The sequence below is a fragment of the Schizosaccharomyces octosporus genome (genome assembly GCF_000150505.1).
Source record: "Schizosaccharomyces octosporus yFS286 unplaced genomic scaffold supercont6.3, whole genome shotgun sequence".
Taxonomy (NCBI): domain Eukaryota; kingdom Fungi; phylum Ascomycota; class Schizosaccharomycetes; order Schizosaccharomycetales; family Schizosaccharomycetaceae; genus Schizosaccharomyces; species Schizosaccharomyces octosporus.
The window spans coordinates 2,455,052-2,480,435 of record NW_013185621.1 but is presented as its reverse complement, the minus strand read 5'-3'; the positions used below and the strand labels follow the sequence as shown (position 1 = coordinate 2,480,435).

Here is a 25,384-nt window from a genome sequence, read left to right as displayed (position 1 = left end):
ATGCTGAATTAATCTCTAGCCGTAACGATATTCATTTATGATTTATAAGCCAGTAATGATCCTACGATGATGGCTTATGTAATGCGAAAAAGTATCCTTATAAAAATACTATAACACTTTTATGAATCATGATTAAAGTTAAGCAAGTGCGTGCCAGCAATTTCAATGAGTAAATAGTATCGAAGAGTTCAGTGACTAAATAACTAGACCTGCCTTTCGGATTTTATCGGGTCCAATCTCCTTGATCAAACGATTCTTTTCTTCTTCCAAGCTAATCACTCGTTTCTGAAGGACATGCTTATAATCCTTGTGGTGTGTACGTAAATGCTTTTCCATAAGCTCAAGGTTGTTTTCTTTTTCTTTAAATTGAGACTTCAAGCCTTTAGTCAATGCATCCTCAACCAGTTGCGACTGCTTTTGAACATATTGCTTATTAATTTCTTCGGTGCTGTAATTATGTTAGCTAAATGCAATTGATTATACAATGTAGGAACGTACCTAATATACTTGAACTCAGATTGCTCATCCAGGGTTGCTTGTTTCTCTTGACGAAATGTGTCGTAAATGAGACGATGAGTTTTGTTGCGTAATCCCTCATTATGTGTGTACAATAAGAAGTTTCGAAGTTGGCAAAAATCGCTTTCTTCAGGGTCATCAATGTCGGCAGTTCCCCAAGGATATTGTCTACCTCGAATGGATTTCCCGTCTTTGTCGAGGTATTGATTCGACCCAACAATAGCAAATGGAAGGGGATGTTTTAACTTTTTCTCAGAATCAGCATAATCTGAAAAAGTATATATTTTTTCTGAGACCATGTCTTCGGCGATACGCTCTTTAAATTTTGCCAACTCATCGGGAGTCATAGTATCAGCCTTTCCAATGATTGGGATGACATTTACAAACCGGTCGATCTTTTTCATTAGGTAACTTTCAAGTGGTTGGAGTCGATGTCCATTAGGGTTCAAGAAAAAAAGACAAGCGTGCATCCTATTGTCATTGTAGTAAGGATTTCTTTGAGGCTTCGTTTCATTCTCAAAATATTCGTTCAAGCGTTGAAGGATGTTTGCTGCAATAGGTCTCCAACTAAAATCCGTATGTTAGAAATCCTAATCAGATGTACACTTTTACTTACCAATTGCTGTTGTCGCTTTTTTCGCCAAAACCAGGCGTATCAACAATATTGACATGGAAAAGTTGCTCTCCATCCGAAAGCTTCGCTTTATACTGAGTAAATTCGTGCGTATGTTTTGGTCTTGCTGCATCCATGTTTTGCAAGAAAGACTTGATGAAGGTGGTTTTTCCTAAACTGTATTCTCCAACGACGATCAAATTCAAAGGAAGATCGTCCTTACATGTCTTTCTATAGAACTGTTGATTGAAGTCATTAATACCTATATGTTTAGAGGGAACGAGAATGTTGGAATCCTTTCTTAATGATTTCGTAGATTTCGATTTCTTCATTTGTGAACCTGAACGAGATGGTGCTTCTGATTCACTCTTCTTGGAATCTTGATCTTCAGAAGCTCTGCCCTTCACTTCATTTTCTGAAGGTTCATTGTCTTGTTTACCCCCTTCCTGCTCAGTCTCGTCCATATCATTCTCATTGTCGTTCTCATTATCATTTTCATTTTCAATTTCGTCCTCAGTTTCGTTCTCGTTTTCGTCTTGATGTCCGTCAGGATCGAGAGATAAATCTTGCATTTTTTCCACCGGTGCGTCCGTTAATTCTGAGATTGCAATAGAAGGACCAAAATGATCGGTTTCAATTTCTTGCTCCTTGTCTGGGAAGAGACTGCTCATCATCTGTTCATCGGTAGAAGCAACATCAAGTTTACTACTGTTTCTAAGTGCTTCAAAAGAAGGCAATACGGGAGCGTCAGACATGTTAGCGGTTTTGTAAACTTAGCAGTTTGCTATGAAGATATACTTAAGTTTAATCTTGAATGTAAAATACCAAAGTGGTTAGACCTGTTTATGCAAGGAAATCAGGAATTTTGCAAACAACTGTTGAGTTATTGGTAATTGCTTAATGGAAAACCTTCCTGAAGGGGGATTTTGTAAACAACACCCACAGTTTGTTTACTTCTCCTATGTTTGTTTACATGTTTCGATCACTTCCATAATTGACCTACCTACACCATAACTAAAGTGGCGAAATCTATATTTTTCTGAAATAAAGCTAATTCAGAGGATAAAATTGAGCGATCTCCAAAAATATAATGACGAATAGGATCCAATGGAGTTTGAGGTTGTTCTTGGATATTTCCCATATTGAATTCCGCTGTTTGGCAAAGATCAACAAACAGCCATAAACTACATTTTCGAATAAGACAATGATCTATATAAGCAAAAGTACCTGCTAACTGTTCAACCATTGACATTGATCTCTTCTATATGATCGGTGTAAAATTCTACTGCTCTAGTGGCGCAAATAAGCACGCTCGCTTCATTCTTTGGCTTATTTTTGTCTGCGAGCTAAAGGCAAAAAAATAATAAGCTATTATGCAAGGGCAAATTGGGATGTTCGAAACTATCATAATTACGCAACATGTCTGAAAGTCGACGAAGGGGCGATTCAGATATTATTGCTAAATTAAGTATTTTGTGCAAAAAGGGAGTTTAACTTATTGATGGTTTTTTGTACTGACTACCAAAAACTTTGGCAATATAGTAGAGGTTGTTGGTACGCTGGTTTTGGTAACTAGAGTGTTTGACCATACGAATTATTTGTCTTATGGGAACTCAGCTTCATTTAGACCCTAAGCAGAAGAATTGGTTAAGCCATAAGCCTTCTGATCCTCGAAAAAAAGATCGAGAATGTGTTCAACCTCTTTTTAACAGATCGTATATGCCCAATCCTGAGTTTCAAAAAGCACTCTCAGCAAAAAAAAATGAACAAGTACATGAGAATTCGACTTCTTATCGACCAGAGGGAGATTTTCATCATCGAACCGCATCCAGCCCTGTACGACGCCGACAATCCATTAGTTTCAGGTTAAATCGTGCAAATCGGCCCAAATCTCTATCAATTGCCAGAAATCGAAGAGCTTCACGAAATTTTCGGAATTATCTTTCTCCATCGTCAAAGAAACATATCCGTTCTGATAGAGGCTCTTCGTCTGGGAATTCAAGCAGGAGCATCAAATCAACCAATGGACAGCTGGATATTCTTTCCCCCGGCCAGTTATCCCCTGTAAACAGTTTCGATTTGGAAGACCCCTTCATGTCAGATCACTCTTCCGCAAGCAGCCTGTCGAGCTATACGTTGTTGCAGTCCAACGATCAATATTGCAGTGAAAAAGCGATGAGTTCTTCCTCACCCAAAAAAGAACATATTCCAAAAATTACAATAAGTACTTCTGATCTTAAACCTGTACCTTCGACGGCTTCCACTCGTCTTGTTCAAATGCGGCAGCATGCTTATACTCATAGCGACGTTACTGACAAATCCCTGTTGACCTGTGAAACTTATATTCCACTTGAAGAACAGGGATTCCTTGGAAGATTCCTTTCCTTATTTTTGAACGTCGATGTAAGTGCTTATATGGTCCCTATCGATAGTTCTGTTGATCGTTACGGGAAGACATTGGGAAGCGTCCTTTCTCGTCTTAGAACGGAAGAATCAAATGATATCGAGAAAAATAAATTTAGCGAATTAAGTACTGAGTCTTCATTCAAGAAGGGGAAGATCTATTTGGGTGGTATATTATATAAATTAGGGTGGTCAAAATTATACGTGGACGATCGTTTTCGAATAACCGTTCATCCATCTCCTCATAATAAACGTTGTGAATTTATACTTTGTTTATGTGAAACATTAATGCTGTATGGGTGTCCAAGCCATAAAATACTGCGAAATCTGCGGGTAGCTTCTCGCATATTAGATCTGCGTGCAAACTTTCTTTACCTCCCTGACTGTATGCTTATTTATTTCAGGAATGAAAAAGAACATTCAGATATGCACTTTATAGGCATAACGTCACAGATTGACTTGAACAAACTTGGTCTGGTGAATGAAATTTATCGATATGTGATGCGGGATAAATTAAGTGCTGAGGATGGTTTGGACATTTTGAGAAATATTACAACTTTTCGTCCTCTTTATCGGAAATGGTTGGTTGCTATTATGCATGGTCTCGCCAGCGCTTGCATCTTGCCGGTTGCCTACGGTGGAGGATGGTATGATATGCCTTTAGGATTTTTGCTGGGGTTGTTATTGGGGATTTTGAGAGTGTATCTTGCTCCCAAATCATCATTATTTGACAAGCTGTTTGAAGTTTTTGGGGCCGTTGTCTTGTCATTCATAGGGCGGGCATTTGGAAGTATCAGCAAGCATGGGAGGCCGGTATTTTGTTTTACAGCTTTGGTTGAGGGTGCCGTTTCCCTAATCTTACCAGGTTATATTATATTTTGCGGAGTGCTGGAGTTACAATCCAAAAATATAGTCTCCGGAGGTGTTCGCATGCTTTATGCTGTTATTTTCTCTTTGTTTTTGAGCTTCGGTATCACTATCGGTGCTGTTCTGTATGGTTGGATGGACACTAACGCTACAAGGAATTATTCATGCCTAAAAGATATTGGGATTGAAAAAAAGTGGTATATTCTTTTTATACCTTTATATACGCTTTCTTTACTGTTTGTTACACAATCGCATCCAAAGCAGTGGTGTATGCAGATTCTAGTATCTATCATAGGCTATGTTGTTTATTTCTATTCTTCATTGCATTTTGGTACAGGTCAGATTTCTAGTGCTCTCGGTTCTTTTGTGATTGGGAGCTTAGGTAATTTCTACTCACATTTTATTAAATCTTCTTCCTTTGTTGTTGTGATACCTGCCATATTCGTTCTAGTTCCCTCAGGATTTACTGCTCAAGGTGGTGTGAGTGGCGGCTTATACACTGCAACTAATATTGCAAGTCATAATACAACGACAAACACAACTACGTACTCTCAGTCTGGAAGTCAGTATAGTAGTCTAGAGTTTGGTCTTACAATGGTTGAGATTGCGATAGGAATCGCTGTCGGTTTCTTTGCTAGTTCGATCATAACCTATCCTATTTTTGGGGCCTTTGCTAGAGCACAAGCTCGTAACAAACATCTTGAAAGTATTTGAATTGAATGTGAGAGGGAAAACAAAACAATGAAAGTGTGCTACGGTGCATATATATTGATATGTCCGCTGACGGTCAGTGATCACCCTTCAGTAGACCTCCTGACTATTTTTTCCGTTCATTTTAATTTAAGGATTCATATTTCCTTCCTTGATGTTATTCTAAAAAGGTACTGATGAAGCTTATGAGTTAGAAACGATGTTTAGTTGTAATCCTATTCTTTTGCATGGTATCCATGCATAATTAATCATTCCTTAGCAATAATAATGCTTTTGTAATCTTATTTTTCCATAAGTTATGTATAGAATCTATGGAGAAAAGATTAAAACATACTATTAAGCGACATAAACTTATTTATTTATTAAAGCACTGGAACGAGCCATTAAATATGATTAGTGACCTCATAATGCATACCAGAACACAAGTCAGTATTTCTGTAAAAGAACAAAACCGTTTACAACAGCGATGGTAGGAAAACGCGCTTCTAACGGAAGTGGGGCAGCTAATATCAAAAAACAAAAGAGTGAAAATACCAAAGAACTTCATTGGCAAGTAAGTAAAGGAACTTCTCAATCTCTGGAAACGATTGTTAATGCGTTTTTTAATAAAGTTGAATGATTCTGGTAAAAAGAGGGTGACTCTTTCAGACTTTCGTGGAACTACATATGTACATATTCGTGAATATTATGAGAAGGATGGAGAAATGCTCCCTGGAAAGAAGGGGATCGCATTGAATCCGAATGAATGGATGCAATTCAAACGTATGGTTGGAGAGGTGACCGATGCTCTTGGGTTAGTAGACGAGGATGAAGATGAGGAAGAGAAGAAAGAAAATGCGGATTTCGAAACCACAAGAAAGGAAGAACAAGAATCAACCGATACCAAACATGAACCTAAGCAAGAAGAAGGATCCAAGGAGGAGAATCAATCCGGTAGTGAAGACGAAAAATAATTTCGCGCAATACCATATTTTCTTAACGATATCCAGATGAATGATACCTTTCTTTATGTGCTGATTGTCCATATAGTAGAAATTGTAAAGATTATGGCAAAATGGGCGTTCAAAGATATTATAGCATAAAAGATTCTAATAAAGATAGGTGACTAAAAAGTTCATGAAAAGAAGATTCGTGCCTTTCATAAGTCATGGATGGGGTTTCCAACGTTCCAGATTTGCATTTGGGACAGATCGATTCAGAAGCACAATCTCGATGGATGATATGAAGACAACTATAGGTTTTGAAGGGTATCTTCAAAACCCCCTCGCAATTGTCGCAAAGTCGGTCCTCCACTGGAATAGAGATAAACTGGCTTTGATTACTTGCAAGTTCTTTCTGAATGTGTATATACTGTTTATCTTTTTCTTCTATTCGAGAAGAACAATGACTGTACCATTTCAATAAAATATTTTTAACATCTCCGAAAGTTAAAATTTGGTCTTTCATCAGTATCTCCAGCAGATGTTGGATCGGAATTTCAAATTGTATGAAACAGCTTTCTAGAATTTTGAAAAATATATCTTCTCGTATATTCGTAACCGTCCGTTCTCGTACCAAAAACTTCAACAGATGTAGCATAGCTTCATCATCATACTCATCGACTAGATGATCCGCCGTATTCGGGTCTTTTAATAGTTTCTGGATTATTGTATCACTGGAGCCAGAAATTAGGGACTTTTGGGAGTACAGCAGATCTAGTGCAGTAGTCCATTTAACTGACTGTAAGGAAAGTATAGAAGATTCATAATCGAGTAAGCCATTGCATTCTTTAATTAAAAGGATAGCTAGTGACTCGTTATTCAAACTTGTACAATCCATCTCCCTTTGCGTGATAGAATGAAGCTTTCGTGTGTTTAAAAACTTCAGAATCGTGGGATCCATTGTTTGCATCTTTATTGTATCCCACAATCTTATTTGTAATTCCGGATATTGAATTAATGTAGAAAGGTAAATTGATTTTAGAAACACTATTAAGTTCTTTTGCTTTCCAAGGTTCAGTAAATTAACAGATATCTCAACTATTTTTTCTGTAAATTTAGTCGGATCCAAATTTATAAACCATATGCCATAATGATTTGAAATTTCGATTACATCCATGTAATCATGGCAACTCTCAAGAAGTTGAAATGCTTTACCTTTTAATGTTTTCTCTCGGTAAACTTCAAGACAAACTAAGGGCATATTCCAAATCTTACCCAAGGCCTCCATTTGGTCAAAACATTTGTATTTTCGCAGTATAGGAAGCAAAAGCTCAGTGGAGCAATTTTCACTTTTTGCATATGTCATCAAAGAATCATATCTTTGAAGTTTAATATATAGAAAAGTCAATGTAGATTGCTCGAACGAATAAGCGTATCCTTCAGCAGCAAGGGCTTCCAAATAACGAAGCAAGCATCCCAATAGCCGTCGTTCTAAATATGTTTTGATAATTAAAGCTGAATCGGAAAAAGGTATAGCATAAATGAAGTAATCGATGGCCTTTTTAAGATCACCTTCTTTAAAATACAGCAGTGCTGTACGAAGAGCACAATCTCTGGTGATATCTTCGGTGCACTTCAAATACTTTGCTAGTAAATATGACTTCTCAAACTCTTCTTTCTCAAAACATTTGTATAAAAGAAAATCTTGCGGAAGACGAATTAATTGTTGAGGAGGACAGTTATCATAAAAGAAAAAGCAATCATCAGATGTACAAAGAATATTCGAGATACTTCCTTCTTTAATTTCAAATTGAAAAAGAATTAGTTGAGCTTCCAAGTCCAATATAAAGAAGAAATATGAAGTTAACTCAGATGCTATTTTGCTGTGATCTTTAGATGAAAATGAGGGAGTCCTGGAAACCAGCAGGCAAACTTTTCCAAAACACGTGAAAATTCTTTGTATTGTCCCATCCACGTGAAGCGTCTTTAGCAAAATCAACGTTTTCAAATCGTAAACTGAAAGGAAGGATGAATTGGCACGCAAGAGAGACTTTTGCATATACACTTCAGAACAACCGATAGCTAATCCGTTGTCTTCTAATATATTAATGGACCTGGTAAAAATATCAAATACAAATGTTTGTGTAGTAGTAGAAACAGATAGCTTTCTTGGGGACAGAATAGCAAGGTCGGTTATAGAGTCTCTTTCGCGAAAAACCACATCCTGCTTTGAGCCCAAGTCCCGAAGAAAATATCCTTGTAGTTGAATTACTGTTCCATTAGCGAATCCGCAAAACACGGATGAAACGTCAGCTGAAATAGCAATACTAGTTGCAGGAATTAAAGGATTCGGGATACCATTTAAACGACGCTCGTATAAGCAAAATATATCTTTAGACTTGCTCCTTAAAATGTTTTCGATTGACCAAAACTGTATTACAACCGCATTTTGTTTGTCGAGCTAGACTCTCACATTAAAGATTAATTTATGAAATTTTGACGAAAGACAGATACATACACAAACACAACAAAGTGCATACTCATTATTCGTTAATGCTAGCTGTTGAATTGCTCCAAATTCGGAGACAACAAAATCAGCTATCAATTCAAGCTTATTGTTGCAAACAAGAATATGGCCGTCAAATGTCCCAACACACAAAATTTTTGTCCCTTCGCATGAACAACTACTCTTGGTTTTCTTTAATGATTAGCTTCATGGATTTTGTATAAAAATTATGCTTGAACTAATACCAATGTGTCTTGAAATGAAACTAATTCCGAACATGCTTGCCATTGAAAGAGCGAAACAGAATCCCACTAAAAATATTATTAACAAAATCAATAAAAAATTATTACCTCTTGAATATTCATAAATCTCTGAATGTATTCTTGAGCGTACTGGCTAGAGATTGGGAATAGGTTACAAGATCGGAAACGCACCCGTTAAAATCACACTTTGTTAGAGAAGTAGAGAAGACTTCTTTACTTCTCAATTCAAAAAAAAAAAAAAAAAGAAAAGAAATAATATTATAAACCTTTGTCTAAAAAACAAACCAAACCAAGTTACATCTGACTGACATTATATTGTCTTCTTTTCTTGTTCTTCTATTCTTTTCTTACACTCATCAAAGCTCACATGGTCCAGTGGTTAAGACTCATCGTTGTGGCCGATGCGACCCAGGTTCGATTCCTGGTGTGGGCAGTTCCTTATGTTTTTTCTTCTAAGGAAAGGCGATTTGGATTTTATGGATGTACTATTAATTTTTAAAGAATATTCATCGGGATGCTGTAGGATTTTCCTTCTTTTTTTTTGTTTTTTTTTTTTACCTTTTTTAGCGTAACGTATGCATGCATCGTGTTGCATTTGGATTTCCTTTTGATCCCCATGGTACTTTGAGTTAGGTGATGTTTTGCATATGGAAAAAGCTAAAGCAATGGACCTCAATCAAGAGTATAGTCATGGAAAAGCGGTGTAATGAATAAAGGCAAAAAAAACAAGCATATCCCAAGCTAGAGGAAAAACAGAAGACCGGACCCAGCATAACAAAGATTTCCTTTCCATCTACATCAACATCCACTGCGTTTAAAACCCCTAGATGGAAAGATTTCTTCAAAGAACCTTTTAGAGAACATTGTTTCAAAATAATGAATGTTTACGAATGCTGAAAGTATACACGACAATGTAGAGTCTCAAACTTTTATTGCTGAATTTTCCCTCAAATTCATAAAGTCAAGTCACTGCGTCTTTCAATAAAGTTATTTTTAATTCCTATTTCGTATATATATTATTTTAAGTATACAATCTGTATTTTTTTGATGAAAGGTTCTTTGTTTACTTTTTGTAATAATCGATTCGTTTGTATTATCCATACTAGAAGCCACGGTGAAAGACGAATGTCAAATAATCGTAACGAGGATGTGACCAGTCGGTGACATAATGTCGCTGCTTTATGAAATTGAAACATGCGAAAGGCCATTACCAAGATTTTTTTTTATTCCTATCTTTGGTTTTAGACAGATTTTACTCAAGGTATTGATTTTCTTTCGAAATAAGGAACAATTCCTTTTTTTTTTTAAATCTCTGAAAGGTGGAACCAACTGTTAAGAACTTTTCTTGATGATTCTAGTTGATTTTGATTAGATTGCAACTGCAGTTGTTAATTTTGGATTTAATGTGGCATTGTAACCATGAAGAATAAATACACCTCTGTTTCAGACTCTGAAGAGTCCTTGAAAACGCTCACTGATGAAAAGTCAGACACGCATTCTGCAGATGGCACGCCTCCTCCATATTCAGGTACGATTATTGAAATAGAAAGGTAATGGTGTTTGTTATTGAGAGTTCTTACTGAGGAATCCTATTTTAAACTTGTCGACGATTGTCAATAAACAGGGCGAATACCTTCATTCTCTCGTATACAACGAAAGACTCAGTTGCTAATACATTCATTAGCTTCAAACAAATTTATCGATTTAGAAATGGCTGACGGTTCCGTTCAGAATTCCGCCCAAGAATCTGCTAATAATACTAGGTCGGACACTTCTGAAAAGAACAAGTTTCAATGTCATTTTTGGAGAGGAATAGCGACTACTCAACTTCTTTTATATCATTCTGTTTTTTTAATCATAGTCTTCGGTTACAAGATTCCTCTGAATACAGGTGTTTTTTATGGGCTTGCTGGCGGTTCTATTGGATCCATTATTATTTTCGTACTTGGTAAGCCAAAGTGCGCTTTTTCCTTTAACAGCTAACTTATAATTAGTAACCCTTATAGCCTATCCTGGATGGTTCACCCAAGCTGGGTGCAACATGTTTGTGGCAGTGATATATACGGGTCTTCTGAATGTCGTTGGTTTCGTATTCTATCGTAATGTAAAGAAAATAATAGGATTTGAAAAGATGAACGATATTGCTTTCTATGGTGTCTGCATTGTTAACGTTGCCGTGTTTGTTTTATTTTGGAGTATGTCTTTTAATCTGCGAAATATTCTAACTGTTCTAGGTACGACGGATACGCGACAACTTCGAATATTCATTGCTGATTTAGGAAACGGCATGGGAAACAGCATAAGAAATGCTGCGAATTATGTTCGTATGTACTATTTATTATAACTTTTTTTCTTTTCTTAGCATCTGACTAACTTAATTAGGACCGACAGATCCAGAAAATGAAGCATCTCGTAACGAGGAAATCGAGCTTCAACCTTTTGCTGGGCAAAGCGCTGAAGTTTGAGTTTTAACGAATCTTCTCCAACCCTCCTCTAAATCGCATTTTCTTTAAAAGCATCCATATCAATTGCAATCCCTCAAGTTTCTGCATTCTTGTCCACAAAAGTAAGCACAGCTTCATTCGGCAGGTTTGATTGCTTTTCACGTTCACTCTTTTATGGATCTAAGAATTCGTCTCGCAATACTGTTATTTATGAATCTTTCAATCTCTTTGTGACGAACATCCTTGTTAAAGCAACCTTTTTAATGATTATTTAATTGTTATGATGTTAATTTTGCAAAATAATCAACCGATTTCTAATTCAAAGCTGGACATATTCAGATTGGCCGTTTCAACTAATGTAGTTTAATAATTTACTTCTCAAACTACAGCTTCGTCAACTGCTATAAATTCAGACATTCAGTCTCATACCTTAACGACAATTTAGCACAATGTGAATAGCTAGAAAAGAGAAAAACAGTGTGCTTTAATCTTTTAAGTATCAAAACCATCCTCTATCAACTTTGTAAAATCTGAGATGATGAATACCCACTACAAATACAAATACCTTTAGTTACACATTTTGAATGTCTACGGCCACACCTAGGCGAAAACACCAGTTCCCGTCCGATCACTGCAGTTAAGCGCCTGAGGGTCTCGTTAGTACTATGGTTGGAGACAACATGGGAATCCGGGATGCTGTAGGCTTTTCCTTCGTTCTTTCTGTTTTGCAGCTGCACTTCAAAAGTTTTTACGGTGTTACAAGAAATTATGATCAAAACTCGTACACTTCACTTGACGCTTTGAAATGCTTTTATTTATTTATAATTTTGTTTTATTGTCTTACTAATTTAGCAATGAACTGATACTCAAAATATCAAATGGAATTTCATTTCTGAAAAAGAATTATAGGTAATTATTTAGTACATATTAGATAGAGGTGCTATATAAAACTCATAATTTTTAAAGAGTTAGTTTACTCTAGTTGAATTATGACCATAAACTTTATGCCTTGAGTTAAGTAAAATCGCATCTGCTCTTTATTTCTCAAATTTAGGAGACATTATGCAGAACTTCCTGTTTTAGAGTTTCCTTTAATTTTCAAGCATGACTCGAACAAAAGGTGATGTATTATAATGTACTTTGGGCTTCCAAGAACTAAAACAAGAACATTAGCCACGTTGAAAACATAATAGCACTGACCGATAAGTATAGTAAAAAGAGAGAGAAAAAAAATTCCCAATATGCAAATTCTCAAATCTAAAGTAGGGTTGGTAATATGCACTCTATAGGGACAATAGTTAGTATGAAAAGAGGATCCCAAGTGAAGTGAACATTGCCTACTTAATCTTTTTATAACGGAATGAACAAGTACGAAACTTTGATCACGTTGGATCTCATTCCTTTATAAAAAAACAAGATTGGCAATTTCTAAAACAACAAGAGCATCCCCTTCTCTTTTTTTTCTAACTACGCTTGATTACATGAAAAACTAAGAAATAAAGAAGTCCCACTATACACGAGTGTTTTCACTTTTGAGAAAGATGGAACCGCGTTCACCATTGTTGGAAAGTACATTGTGTCAACTAGTCGATTTTTGATTCTTTCCTGCATGAATCTTCTTCGCATGAAGATTACAAGCGGCACGGTCAAAATACCGACAAAAAAGCCAAAATACTGTTCAGAGTTGATATCAATAGAATCTCTAAGCTTCTATAGAATATAAAATTCCATAGACCAGAGCGTAATCAGCCAATTGCTATCCTCAAACCAGGATAGACCAAGGATGTCTATTGCTTCTGCAAATTTCTACATACTAGCGAAACTTGAGAAGGCTGGGAAAGGAAAGCGACAAAAGAGATTCTTTCTCTGAAAATCACACTCACTCAGGTCAAAGAAACTCTCCTACAAAAAATACACTGCTATCTGCATAAGTCACTTCCAAATCCTACAAACAGTCGTTATACCTTCCTTGAGATATACCAGGCCAGACAAACAATGATGAAGCAGAAGATCCACATTCACCAAATTCGGCAGTACAATTGGTATCCAAGCTTCCTCATTGTCTCTCACAGGAAAGTACAACATACTATCGTACTCATTGAATAAGTGGTTAGAAAGATTGGCCTTAATAACAGCCCACCAAGGTACAGTGATTCCATGGAGAGCATCTGCTGAGCAAAGTGGAAAGACAGAAAAAAAATACTGCATATTTATCTCTTGATACTCTTCCTTCACAGCGCTGAATATGAAAAGAATACTTGGGTTACACAAAAGTCTGCTAGCCGTCCCGTCTAGCAAATGAAGTTTGGAAATAGGATTCCCTTTTTCCATTACTTTTACCTTTTGTATACTGAGAAGACATTATACTGCAGACATGAAATAGTAAACGCGGTTCACAAGTTTCCTCTTTTTTCTTTAGAAGTTCACGTAAGCCCTAAAGAATCATAAAACCAACCTCCATGCGATTCTTCTTCCAACTGGGATTCAAGTTCATGTTTACTTCTTCGCGGCGCGTCTTGCATATATCACCTCTGTCTCTTCAACAAACTACATCTTTACACGTCAAGGTAACAATGTAAACAAACCAAGTATATGCGATATAAGAAGTAAATGATTTCAGGTTGGAACAATTGTTTTGCTTATAGTAATTGTTTTAGAGTGATTCGTGCAATTTTTTTTATTGTTTTTTTGTTTTTTGCTTGGCATGAATGATCAATCAGCTGCTTGTAACGAAGAAGAATTTAAGTCATTAACGTCTGACTGCTATTCGTGTAAACTAAGTATACTCTTATTCAAATTTCGCACTCCTTTTCATATTTGCATTTATAACCATATTTTTATTTTATTTTATTTCATTTTATTTACTCTGAATTGGTTATTATCATATAAACAGCATGCTTCACTGACTATTTACATTCACGTTGTCATGGCAATTTAAGTACAACGCGACTTGTTCAACGAAAAACAAACCAATATCAACAACTTTGCTTGACACACAAAGAATGAAAAGCAGCTCAAAATCAGGTTTGTTTTGGAGAAATCAATTTTCTGTACTGTTATGTTTGTTCTCTTCTAACACATATTGTTTTAGATCATTCAAAGAAACTGGTGGTTGTAGGAGACGGCGGTTGTGGTATGTGGAGCTATAACAAGCATGAAAACATGTTGAAGGACTTGAAGAACTTTTTGCTGACATATCAGGCAAAACCTGTTTGTTGATTGTGTTTTCTACCGGCACATTCCCAGAGGTAAGTGAATACATTGGACGGTTCAAACTCCATCCAAGAATTTCAAGTGAACCCTATTTCTAACACTTGCGAAAAGAGATACGTTCCAACCGTGTTTGAAAATTATATTACGCAAATCTCCTACAAACCCAACGGCAAAATTATTGAGTTGGCTTTATGGGATACTGCTGGACAAGAGGAGTACGATCGTCTTCGCCCTCTTAGTTACCCTAACAGCAATGTTATCTTGCTCTGTTTCTCAATTGATTGTCCTGCCTCTCTGCATAACATCACTGAAAAGGTAAGTTTGGGGTTGACACCATGGTACAAGTAGTAGCTAAAGCCGTTAATTTCATGTCCAGTGGGTTTGCTACTATTTCTATTCTTCATACCACATCAGTCCTATTATACCAATTTTTATTTTTGGGATTCATCTTTTTTTCTTTATTGCTAACATCGTAATTCTTAGTGGTTTCCAGAAGTTCAGCATTTCTGTCCACGGACGCCCACAATGCTAGTTGGTCTCAAATCTGATTTACGACAGGATAGAAATGCTGAAGAGGTTTTACGTACTCAAGGTCTTACACCCGTAACTTTTGAACAGGTAAGCTGTAAACAAATCAATCTTTTACTTACATTGCTAACGCTGTACTTAGGCTCAAAACGTGGCATCCTCCATCAGTTCACCTTATGTGGAATGTTCTGCTAAAGAAGCTTCAGGGATCAATGATGTGTTTCAACTCGCTGTAAGCTTAACCATGAAAAAATCATTTTCATTTTCGAAAAGGTCTTGCGTCATTCTTTAAACATCTCCTCTCCCTCTTTTCCTCTCCTTCTCTCTTTCCTCTTTCTGTATTTGGGTTTCATGAATTTTTTGGCTCTTTTTATATTCCCTTTCTAATGACCAATATTTTTGTTGATTGTTGATTAACCTGAATTGACAATATCTCTCCTTTTTTATTTAAAAAAAATTGTCAGTTGCTTTTCTTTATTTTCTTTAATTTGTATTGTTTGCTTACGCACGATGACGAGTACAATGGCTTCTTCTTTTATATGTCGTCCATATCAATAACAGATATCAACTAATTTGTTTTCTTTTTTTTAAAAAAAAAAAGATATGTATAGTACCCATCGTTTGATAATTGCTTCTAAGACCATATCTGTAATTAAAATTATTCCATAGACTCGTCTGGGAAACATAAGTAAATATAGCATCATAGAAAACAAAGCGTATAGAATCTATTCTTTCAGTTTCATTCACTTGTTTTCTCAAAATCCTCATAACTTATCATCCACAAAGCTTCATAAACCAGCGGCGAGCATCTCTTTTGTAGTTTCATAACATAAGACAAGTAAAACAAATAGCAAAGAAGGAAGTAATACAGAGATAAATAGCAAAAAATGGGCTGAAAAGCCCTGCAATTCACCAAAAGCTTTCTAAAAAAAAGAGAAGACTTTTCCTAGGCAGTATCTCAGGTACTCCACCATTGGAGAAGCTTTGAATAAATGAATTTTCTTCTTTTCAACATAAATGCAAGGGAAATTACGCATTCTTTCAAGGCCATTCATACAATACTTATTCATCTACTCATGAACACTTTGACAAAGCTTCAGGCAGCGTCCGGCATGTCAGAGTCTTTTTTTTCTAATACAGAGTCTTGGAATCCTTTCCATAATGAGGCGACATTTTCAAATTCCTTTCCCACCCCATTAATACCTTCCATATTCTTATTTAAAACAGACATCAAATTTACAACTTCATTCATGGATTTGCCTATTTGTAAAGTCAGCAAACGTCGTTTCCTTTCAAATGTTAAATCATCCATCAACTCATTTTGTTCCATTTTTTGTTTAGAAAACCATCAGATGTATCGTTTATACGGGAAGTTGGAGTTGAAAAAGGTTTGGTAGAGACGGAAGTTTCATTAAAACCAGAATGCAGATATTATGAAACAAGTAATATATGTCACTTAGAATAGAAAAAAAATTGCTCAAATTGAAATAGACTTTCCAATTATACAAACAAAAGGTCTAAATTCAAACTACCTACAACCGTCAATGGAAGATGAACATATGGGTATGAAAATATATACAAAAAACAATAGAAAAAGAGAAAGAATTCCACTAGTCCCCTCTGGTTAATTCTTGAACTCGACGTAACCGCCTTTCAAGAACAGGATCTTCTTTTAGGTCTGATTTTCGCAATTGAGAATTGCATCCAACGACTGGACAACGACATCCACTCGTTCCAGCTAAAGAGTATATGGCATCCTTCTCATAGTAGTGATTACACTTTTTGGATATAACAGGATGAACTATCGGTTGTAAAGTCAATGGGCACCGAGTTTCGATGGTTGAAGAAGACATAACAATATCATCATCTTCCGCATCTTGTTGAATATTTGGTTCGAAAAAGAATCGCATTGGCGGGAATGCTTTCCCATCAAGGTTTTGTTCATGCCAAATGGTACGTCGGAATTCGATGTATTCATCCTCATTCCCGTACTTTTCAAAGTCTGATTTATTTTCGTAATCTTGAAGCAATCCTTTGAATTTTTGGGTATACACATCTAGCATGCTGGATGTCTACAGAGCCTGTTAGCTTTACAAAATATATACCACGTATGCTTTTTCTTAAATGACACGTACCTCTAAGAAATTAAGATTTCTCTTAACGTCAGAATCTAAATCGTCAATGGCATTTTTCAATAATAGTAGTCTTTGTTTAGCATCCAATAATTCTTTGATGGATGAATCCAGTGTATCTAAAGACTAGCAAAACATTAGCTTTATCCAAACAACGCCTATCATTTCATTCAGGAAAATTATATGCCTTCCATCACTTTGATTTCTTTAAAGGACAAGCAAGACATGCAACTCAACTGGTATTTCATAGCTACTTCACTCCTTATGAGATTGAAATGAAGGCTCCTTCATTTATAGAATAACTGCTTCAATACTAGATTCTATCCATCCATCCATATAACGGTTCTTCAAAGGTGTTGATTTTTGATTCCTAAGTGAAATTTCAAATGAAACCAGTTTTTATTGTTGCACAATCAAGCCTATAATTTCTTACCTCATTATCATTCAATTCAACTACCAATATAGAAGTGCGAATGATCTGTTTAATCGATTCTTCGATGTTTTTAGAATGGTATTCTATACTAGCAGATTCATCCAAACCAGGAGCCAAAACTTGGCGAATCTTACTGACAGATGTTCTTAGTTGTACGTCCGACATTAAATAAAATAGATTGGTTCTTTGGTTTCGTAATATATATAATGTGAAGTCCCTAGGGAAGTTTAAATGATGAATCTTTGACCGTTGGTTATGACTATTTTTATTTGGTACACTTTTTATATTTTATCTTTCATGTAGAATTAAGCTCTACAAAATTTTTTGTTTTACAAAATTGAATTACACGTATATATTCGGATTCAGATACATTTTAAAATTGGTCATGCCCTTTTTCTCTTCTTCCATTACTTCAATAAATTAAATAATATATAGAACGTTTATAAACTCTTTCATTACAGCCTTGGCCCAAGTCATTATTACCAACAGCAAGAATGTGCAGGTGAAACCAAATTTTCCATCATAGAAAGTAAAACGTTCCCCATACTGAAATTGAAAAAAAAAATTCAGTTAAAAATTCACTCCATTGTTGAGGATTCCTTGTTGTAAGGAATTTTGTGAATTTCACAATATGCTGGTCCGACCGTTACATACTTCCAGTTGGGTGATTGTTGGTATAGATTTTGAAGTTGATGTTGCTTCATATAGCGGGCTTTAATTAACCTTGCTTTATCTTTAACGTGGGTAGGTGTAAAAGGACTTAGGGGCTTGTCATAAATTTTCTGAATGTAAACGATTTTTGACCAACTGCAGCCATACTGTTCAATCATATTAAATAGTTCGCGCTCCTGTTCTTCCGTCCACTTTCTGCGAAATTTAAGTTTTTCGTATGGAGTCACCTGTCTTCGTGACTCAGCGCGTTCTTCTGCCTTTTCTGTAGACGTTCTCATAACGGCAGCCCGATCGGCACTAGAATGGGCTTGTGAAGAAGCGTTTCGAATTGGTGGAAAATCCTCATCCTCTTCGTCAACACTAGAGACATCGGATACGGCATTCGGGTTAACATCAGCTGAAGATTGATTTTGAACCGAAGAGGCTCTTTTTTTGTTCTTCGTAATTCTTTTTTTCTCATCTAATAATTTAATTCTCTCTTCAATTAATTCTAGGAGTGAAGACGCCTGATTATGGACAGAGGTGATAGTTTGCTCGGATAGCGACGCTACTGCGATAGACAATTCTTCGGAAATAGACTGCAGTACTTCCATTTCAGAAGAATTTATATCATTTATCTTTTCTCTGTTAGTATTAGAAGTTTCAACCGTATCTTCATGAACATGCGACGGTGATGTCTCTTTAGATTGCGTTTCTGATCTATCATTCAATTGCTCATCAGCCTGGGATTGAAAGACAGGGAGACTGTCCGCTTCAGCTTCAGGATTTATATAATTCTCCTCAACAGCATCTGAAGTATTATCTTCCATAGCATTTTTGGGCTCTTTTTCTGGAGGACTGCTTGACATAGATACTCTTTTTCGTAGACGAGAAAGAAGGTCATTATTTTCCGCATTAGCAGTATATCTTTTCTGCCCAAAAGAAGTATTGTGTAATCGTCTTACAGATTGGGAGTCAGTAAGGAAATCAAACACAGCGATCACAAATTTCCTGTATGGGTTTATTGTTTTGGGAGGAGAGGATATGCACTTTTCAATAGTATTTTTTAAAAAAGCAAAAATATTTTGCTTTTTCCAAACGGATCTTCCCACAATATCGAGGGCAGCCTGGGTTTTGTAGGGCATTAAAGTGTATAAAAATTTTTCGGGATTCTTTTTGTATGGAAACGTATTAGAAAAACAGTACCTTGATATTAGTTCTTCAAACAGACGCAATGCTTTGGTATAAAATGGGGAATCTTCTTCAACCACGAGTAAACTGTCAATGACAATTGCCATCAAAACAAAATGTTTATTACTTACGTCAAATAAATCAATTGTTCCAGTAAAAAATTGAATCTCACTCAATGGGATTTCTGCCTCACCAAACAACTTCCGGTAAGGCTCGTTTGCTTGGATATAGGAGAGGAAAACCGTTGAATTTAATCCATACGTTGAACCCAAATCATTCGAAAAATCTCGAACCTTTGTAAGAAACTTATCATCAAATTTCTCAAAATAATTTTGTGGCCCGTCAATCTGGAAAGTAAACTCTGAGAATACATCGCAGAAAACTTTTGACATTTCATAAGCTAGATTGGCCAGTAAGGGGCAATCCTTTGACATCTTTAAAGCATGCTCAAAGTCCCATTCAATACCAACATTGGCATCTACCTCTGACACCTCCGTCATACTCGGACTATTTGATACATTGTTTTTATCCACAGGCTCTTGCTCGGCGGATCCCTCGCCATTGGCATCCTCCCGTGGGTTGGGCTTTTTAATTTTTTCCCCTTCAAAAGATTTCTTTTCTGTGTTCTCATTTTTTTCGGCTTTTTCGTTTACTTTCCTCGATAGAGGAGACGCTTCTGACATTTTTTTACGTTTTCACCTTTTGAAAACCCTCAAAAAATTTCTAGGTAATATACTTCTCTTTAACAGTTGAAAAATGAAAATAAACACGTCTAAATGAAGTTTTCCATCGACTTTTTCCTTTCTCTGACATTCATTATGGTGTTGTATTATTATTACGTTGCGCATCATCATTTATTCTTACGGAGAAACGACATTCAGCGTAATCTTATTTGTTTACTTACTTGTTTACAGATATGAAGAATAAAAAAAAAAATAAAAAACTCAAACAAACCAGATTCTGTTCTACTAGTAAATAGATTATTTCAGTGCTAATTAGTAGTTCAATTCGTCAGGCGTTTACTAGCTTAGGTGCTCGTTTGATTAAGCATTCATTAGTCGTGAGCACAAAAATAAACTATAGGAAAGATTTTATGATAATATTCCTTTAATAAAACAACTTTACTAATGTTGGGTCAAACGAGAGGATTGTACTCGACAATTTCTAAAGTTATTGTTGATCATTTCTTGATGCTCGGCAAGAGCGTTCATAAAAAGCTTTTTTGCAAACTGAAAATCATTCCGAAGCGCCTTTAGATGCACCTTCATCTCCGCGATGACTTTTTCATGGTTTGCATTGAGATGTCTTTCATCATTTAACATTCGCTCAAGCTCACGAATTCGAAGCGCATACTATTAAGGTTAGATTAGATAAAATAGAATTTATAATTGAAAACAATACCTTTTCCATAGAATGATCTTCTTCCGAAGTGGATTGTGTAGGTGACACTGAATTGTATTGCAAAATCGAAGGGTTCTTCTTTCGCGAGGCAACGGGCGTAGAAGTTATACAAAATGAATTAGAGTTAAATAAAGAATTTGAATTTTCGTCTTTTGAATCGGCGATCGAATTTCCAAACAAATGTAAACTCGAATAGGGCCGGCGTTGATCGTTCGAACCAAGGTAATTTGGCTGAAACAAGGATGGTTGTGTGCAGGATAAAAGATCTTTTTTGCTTTTATTTTTTACACTTCCTGAATCGATCCTTTGCTTATCGGTACTTAAATTGCCGTTGCTCATTGAAGGATCCTCAATTGCTGGCAAAGAGAAGTCTGATTTAAGAAACGTTAGGGAATTTTTATTAACTTTGCTTTGTATGTTCAAATCTTTTGGCGAAAGTACTGAACGGGTGTTTAGCTTGCTTTTACCAGGTTTCTTTTGTGAATAATTATCGTTTGCACGTAGAATGCTATCTAGTTCTTTCATTTTATCCTCCAAATACAGATTATCACGAGAAAAACTTTTTGTGCTTGGTTTGTCCTTCATTTCATCATGATGGCTCAAAGAGCTTCCCAAATTTTCATCCTTCTTAGATTCGTCTTTGTCTACCTTTCTCTTAGTAGAGTAACTTTTGAAATAATTTTTCATCCTGACTATGTTTGCGCAAGGTAACTACGATGAAGACGACCACTTATAAGTTCACCCAACATGTAAACAAACCAAGGGACTACTGAATATCAAGGAACTCAACACAGGCTTATTTCTGGCGTACTACAAACTAAGCCAAATAAACAAGGCGATAAATAATAAGCATAAATAATCAGCATTTTCCTCATATTTTCAACGATTTCCCCCTCTCAAGTATTCAAGTAATTGTCCTTGATACAGGACAGCCGATATATTATGGGGAATCGGAACCGATGAATAATGATTTCTTATAGAAGAGAAAGACATGAATATGTATTCTTTTAATAACTTACGCAAAACTAAAGTCGGTTCATTCTGCTTAAGGTGAAACAATTGTATTTTGGCAACTGGCTTAATGAAACCACGTTTAGTATGTCCGAGTAATCCATAAGCAAGGCAAGGAATAATATTCGAGACGTTATAGTTGGGGAAAGAAGTGGCTGCTTCTCTCACTATACCTGCAATCTCGATGTTTTCAGGGGCTTGCAACAAGTTATAGGAATTGTTGCATTTTCTGAAAGGAATATTAGAAAAAAAATTTACACAGGATTTGGAATTTTCATAAATCAAGCAATCGCCGATATTAAACTTCGAATTACTCATACACCCTTGAGTCTCTGCCACTTGTTTCCAAGCATTTAATTCCTCTAAGGATAGACTTCCAACTTTTATTATACTCAAATACCAAGTAAAAGATCCCTTTTTCATAATATCATTGGTGGTCGTCCATATTTTTTGAAATACGTCTACCAGTTGATCTGTCTGATATAACACAAACCATTCGAAATGTTCGATTTCACCATAAGTATCAGTCCAGCTGCATAATACGTACTTATTAAGCACGATGGCATAAGTCATATGTAAAGTGTACTCATTGAACAAGGCATTGGCAGAACATGTATTAGCCAATCTATAATGCAGTAAAGTATCGATAGGTTTTTCAACAACATAAGAACGGAATTTAGTCTTAAAAGAAAGATTCTTCATCGGTGAAGTATTGTATATGTCCAAAGCAATAGTTATAGGAGATAAATCCTTCATTGAAAGAGGTTGACCAATAGCGCAAACGACAGTGGAAGGTATTATTTTCAAAGAAAATTTCTCATTGAACAAAATTTCTTCTTTAGTTTCATTAGATAAAGCTTCATTAAACAGATTATAGAACTGACATATTGAAAAGAACGAACGAGCGGAATCATCAACAAAGAATAAAAATAGAAGATTACCATTCGGATAAACATTGGCACATTCCTTAACCAGATCTGATATATTTTTATTTTTTTCTTCATTAACATGGTTGCCAGATTCACAGAACACCATCGAAAATGTTGAATCATAATCAATTATCCCGTCTTTATCAAAGGTTACTAGGTTCTTAAGCTCAAGCTTACCAAAATAACTATTTGCATAAGCATAACGAATATCATCGAAAACAGATTTGACCACGGCGACCGATGTTGGAGCTTCATGGGTAAAAAGTAAAACTGTGTAGTTTCTTCTTTCATTGAGCGGCTGAAGGTTCAAAGATAACCAATGTTTAGTGGCACTAAAATCGACCGTCAGCTTTTGATTATTATATTTTAGTATTACACCTGGTTGATTCTCATTCGTTATATATGTATTAGCCATATCAACGGTTTGGGTACCATTCCTGTTCATCTCTGTTTCCCAAGAAACGCAAGATTTTAAGGAGATACTTTCACCTTGTCCTGAAAATAAGCCTTCGAAAAATAATTTAGTTGCATCCTGAATGTAGAGATAATCATGTGAATCACTACTGCAATTATACTCGGATTTTTGGTTTCTCCAGAAAGGTAATAAATAATAATAGAATGGCTGACTCAAAATAATCTCTAATAAATCTTCGTCTTTAACCGTTTTGAGGTGCTTTAAATTGTAATCCTCAAATAAAGGCTTAAAAGAATCGCTTACTTTAGTAACATTTGGATTGTTACCAACTGAAGAAAAAGTAAAAAACTCTGCACTTTTAGTTTCAAGCGATGGAAAGGGAACTTTTCTTTCAATAGAGTTCTCCATAGAATTAGATTGGCATTCAATTGTCTCCCGAAATTCTTCATGCGAATTCTTTTCATCCTCAACACTGCTGACAGAGTTTGTTATTGATCCTTGACTATTAGATCGAGAGAGTAAATCAGAAGGACACCAATATTTTCCACCAATTGAGTATTTTTTCGCAATATTGACTGAGGAGGAGGGGAGTGGAACTGCATTGTATAACGGTGGGACAACTTCATCATGATGATTCTCAAAAGGTGAATCATCAATACCAGAGAATTTGAGGGAGTTTTTTGGAGATACAGGCTCTAAAGAGCTTTTGGATGAATTTTTCACAGGTATACTGCATTCTTTTTGACTGAAAGTGTTCGGTGATAAAGGCAATTGGTGATGGTCGGCTTGCGTATCTTTTACAGGGTTTTCCAAACCAACTTGACTTAAATTCTCAGACCTCAGCTCTATTTCTTTTACATTTTCAGAGTACGGATTTATATGATGGGTAGGTAAATCAAAATAATCAAAATCAGCTTCGGTGACTCCAACGTCCTCAATATCTTCGATATCTTCCATGAGTAAATCATTTCCTCGATCAATATCTTCCGCACCATTTTCCGCTAATGAAAAGGGATCGTGTATTTCTTGTATAGGCAATCGGGGACTAGAAGGTATAGTCAACGGATTTGGCAGCCCTGGCTTCAAAGGAGCACAAGTTGAAGCAATCTGATCCACGTTTTCCGAGGTTGAAAAAAAGTCGTTTTTACTCTGATCTTTTGATAGCATGTCTTTTGATGCATTAAAAGGAAAAGAGTATGCTTCAGTCGAAAAGTACTTGTCGAAATCATTTAGGGAATGCGAGGAAAATAGGGGTTTTTCCAGGAAACAAAGGTTCAGCGGCCACGAAAACGCGTAGTCTAAAAATTCAACTTGAATACCAACCCATTTCTTTGTCAAAAGTTGAGAATAGCCATAGCGATTTCGTAAAGTTTCAATTGTTGACGTAGAGGAAGGTGAATGTAAAGAGACTAATTTTGCTTTACATCCAAATGGCAACAAAACAACATCCTGTAATAGATAATCTTCTAAATTTTTTATATTTGATAAGCAATATAGTGACAACCCCGTTGGTTGAAATGAAAACTCCATAGAGCCGTCTTTCAGAAAACCAATATGTAAATCAAGAAGAGGACATTCACAAACATCCAAGCCCTCTAAAAAGTATGTTGAGGCAGTCCTTATTGGGACCAGAGACTCCTTGAGAGAGAGAAACCCATATTCTTTACAAAGATGATACACGTTTAAACGCCTTAAAGCTCGGACAAAGTTAAGCTGTATCAAATAATTAACTGGATTGATTTCACGCTGAAATAATGAACGACTAAGACTTCCAGAATTATCCAAAACAAGCACAGAAGGCCGCGACTCAGGTAGAAGTGGGATGGAATCAAACGCATACAAATAGAGAGAGCCATTTAAAACGCAACATATTTGGTTTTTGTTTTTTAAGAATGTCTCAAACTCGTAAAGGTCCTGTAAGACCGTTTCGCTCTCATAGTTTTGTATTTCATACTTGGCGTAAAAAATGGTTTCAGGGCAGGGCTAGTTTGGTTACGGTTAGAATCAATAATTATTACTTGACTGAGACATACAATTGAGGAGAAGTTTAATAATTCAACCTCATCCTGCTGCATTCCTGGTTAAAAAGTTAATTTAAGAAAAGCGAAGTTTAACAACGGTGGTAGACTACTAGACTAATTAAATTTGGAAATGAACAAAATTGGCATAAACAAGAAAAAATAGAAAAATAGATGTTCTTAAAAAACTAAAAATATACCACGAGGGTGTATTAAACA

At 35.9% G+C, this 25,384-nt stretch overlaps 12 protein-coding genes and 2 non-coding genes across 14 annotated transcripts; 6 read left to right on the top strand and 8 right to left on the bottom strand.

The window, feature by feature from the left end:
* Positions 1-195: 195 nt before the first annotated feature.
* On the bottom strand, positions 196-1,884 carry SOCG_01661 (septin Spn5; the record flags this gene model as incomplete). Its single annotated transcript, XM_013164614.1, has 3 exons — positions 196-448; positions 499-1,083; positions 1,133-1,884. The coding sequence occupies 3 exons, from the start codon at positions 1,882-1,884 to the stop codon at positions 196-198; spliced, it is 1,590 nt and encodes a 529-aa protein (XP_013020068.1).
* Positions 1,885-2,734: 850 nt separating this feature from the next.
* SOCG_01660 (DUF1212 family protein) lies at positions 2,735-5,113 on the top strand (the record flags this gene model as incomplete). Its single annotated transcript, XM_013164613.1, has 1 exon — positions 2,735-5,113. One exon carries the CDS (start codon positions 2,735-2,737, stop codon positions 5,111-5,113), a length of 2,379 nt encoding a protein of 792 aa, XP_013020067.1.
* Positions 5,114-5,576: 463 nt separating this feature from the next.
* SOCG_01659 (transcription coactivator PC4) lies at positions 5,577-6,063 on the top strand (the record flags this gene model as incomplete). The annotated part of the gene is made up of 2 exons (XM_013164612.1): positions 5,577-5,663; positions 5,722-6,063. 2 exons carry the CDS (start codon positions 5,577-5,579, stop codon positions 6,061-6,063), a joined length of 429 nt encoding a protein of 142 aa, XP_013020066.1.
* A 118-nt stretch (positions 6,064-6,181) lies between these two features.
* On the bottom strand, positions 6,182-9,014 carry SOCG_01658 (Pep5/Vps11-like zinc finger protein; the record flags this gene model as incomplete). Its single annotated transcript, XM_013164611.1, has 3 exons — positions 6,182-8,491; positions 8,549-8,847; positions 8,887-9,014. Coding segments are annotated over 2 exons (2,499 nt in total), but the record flags the coding sequence as incomplete, so codon positions are not given.
* Positions 9,015-9,160: 146 nt separating this feature from the next.
* Positions 9,161-9,232, top strand: SOCG_16425. The gene has a single exon. It is a non-coding gene; the product is annotated as a tRNA-His (tRNA).
* A 743-nt stretch (positions 9,233-9,975) lies between these two features.
* On the top strand, positions 9,976-12,183 carry SOCG_01657 (uncharacterized protein). Its single transcript, XM_013164610.1, has 4 exons — positions 9,976-10,747; positions 10,794-10,994; positions 11,034-11,123; positions 11,182-12,183. The coding sequence occupies exons 1-4, from the start codon at positions 10,510-10,512 to the stop codon at positions 11,262-11,264; spliced, it is 612 nt and encodes a 203-aa protein (XP_013020064.1). The 5' UTR covers positions 9,976-10,509; the 3' UTR covers positions 11,265-12,183.
* On the top strand, positions 11,834-11,948 carry SOCG_16424. Its single transcript, XR_001203038.1, has one exon. It is a non-coding gene; the product is annotated as a 5S ribosomal RNA (ribosomal RNA).
* SOCG_06090 (uncharacterized protein) lies at positions 12,109-13,781 on the bottom strand. Its single transcript, XM_013165388.1, has 2 exons — positions 12,444-13,781; positions 12,109-12,398 (listed from the first exon to the last, which is right to left on the bottom strand). Exon 1 carries the CDS (start codon positions 13,572-13,574, stop codon positions 13,176-13,178), a length of 399 nt encoding a protein of 132 aa, XP_013020842.1. The 5' UTR covers positions 13,575-13,781; the 3' UTR covers positions 12,109-12,398; positions 12,444-13,175.
* Positions 13,782-14,170: 389 nt separating this feature from the next.
* SOCG_01656 (rho family GTPase Rho4) lies at positions 14,171-15,626 on the top strand. Its single transcript, XM_013164609.1, has 6 exons — positions 14,171-14,267; positions 14,335-14,376; positions 14,445-14,491; positions 14,568-14,771; positions 14,940-15,074; positions 15,127-15,626. Exons 1-6 carry the CDS (start codon positions 14,246-14,248, stop codon positions 15,274-15,276), a joined length of 600 nt encoding a protein of 199 aa, XP_013020063.1. The 5' UTR covers positions 14,171-14,245; the 3' UTR covers positions 15,277-15,626.
* A 454-nt stretch (positions 15,627-16,080) lies between these two features.
* On the bottom strand, positions 16,081-16,314 carry SOCG_01655 (DASH complex subunit Dad1; the record flags this gene model as incomplete). The annotated part of the gene is made up of 1 exon (XM_013164608.1): positions 16,081-16,314. One exon carries the CDS (start codon positions 16,312-16,314, stop codon positions 16,081-16,083), a length of 234 nt encoding a protein of 77 aa, XP_013020062.1.
* A 280-nt stretch (positions 16,315-16,594) lies between these two features.
* On the bottom strand, positions 16,595-17,714 carry SOCG_01654 (Smc5-6 complex non-SMC subunit 2; the record flags this gene model as incomplete). Its single annotated transcript, XM_013164607.1, has 3 exons — positions 16,595-17,056; positions 17,120-17,242; positions 17,550-17,714. 3 exons carry the CDS (start codon positions 17,712-17,714, stop codon positions 16,595-16,597), a joined length of 750 nt encoding a protein of 249 aa, XP_013020061.1.
* A 189-nt stretch (positions 17,715-17,903) lies between these two features.
* Positions 17,904-20,273, bottom strand: SOCG_01653 (TRF Taz1). Its single transcript, XM_013164606.1, has one exon. The coding sequence runs from the start codon at positions 20,072-20,074 to the stop codon at positions 18,128-18,130; it is 1,947 nt and encodes a 648-aa protein (XP_013020060.1). The 5' UTR covers positions 20,075-20,273; the 3' UTR covers positions 17,904-18,127.
* A 242-nt stretch (positions 20,274-20,515) lies between these two features.
* SOCG_01652 (uncharacterized protein) lies at positions 20,516-21,479 on the bottom strand (the record flags this gene model as incomplete). The annotated part of the gene is made up of 2 exons (XM_013164605.1): positions 20,516-20,743; positions 20,793-21,479. 2 exons carry the CDS (start codon positions 21,477-21,479, stop codon positions 20,516-20,518), a joined length of 915 nt encoding a protein of 304 aa, XP_013020059.1.
* A 192-nt stretch (positions 21,480-21,671) lies between these two features.
* On the bottom strand, positions 21,672-25,222 carry SOCG_01651 (mediator complex subunit Srb9; the record flags this gene model as incomplete). The annotated part of the gene is made up of 2 exons (XM_013164604.1): positions 21,672-25,130; positions 25,181-25,222. The coding sequence occupies 2 exons, from the start codon at positions 25,220-25,222 to the stop codon at positions 21,672-21,674; spliced, it is 3,501 nt and encodes a 1,166-aa protein (XP_013020058.1).
* Between the last annotated feature and the right edge of the window lie 162 nt (positions 25,223-25,384).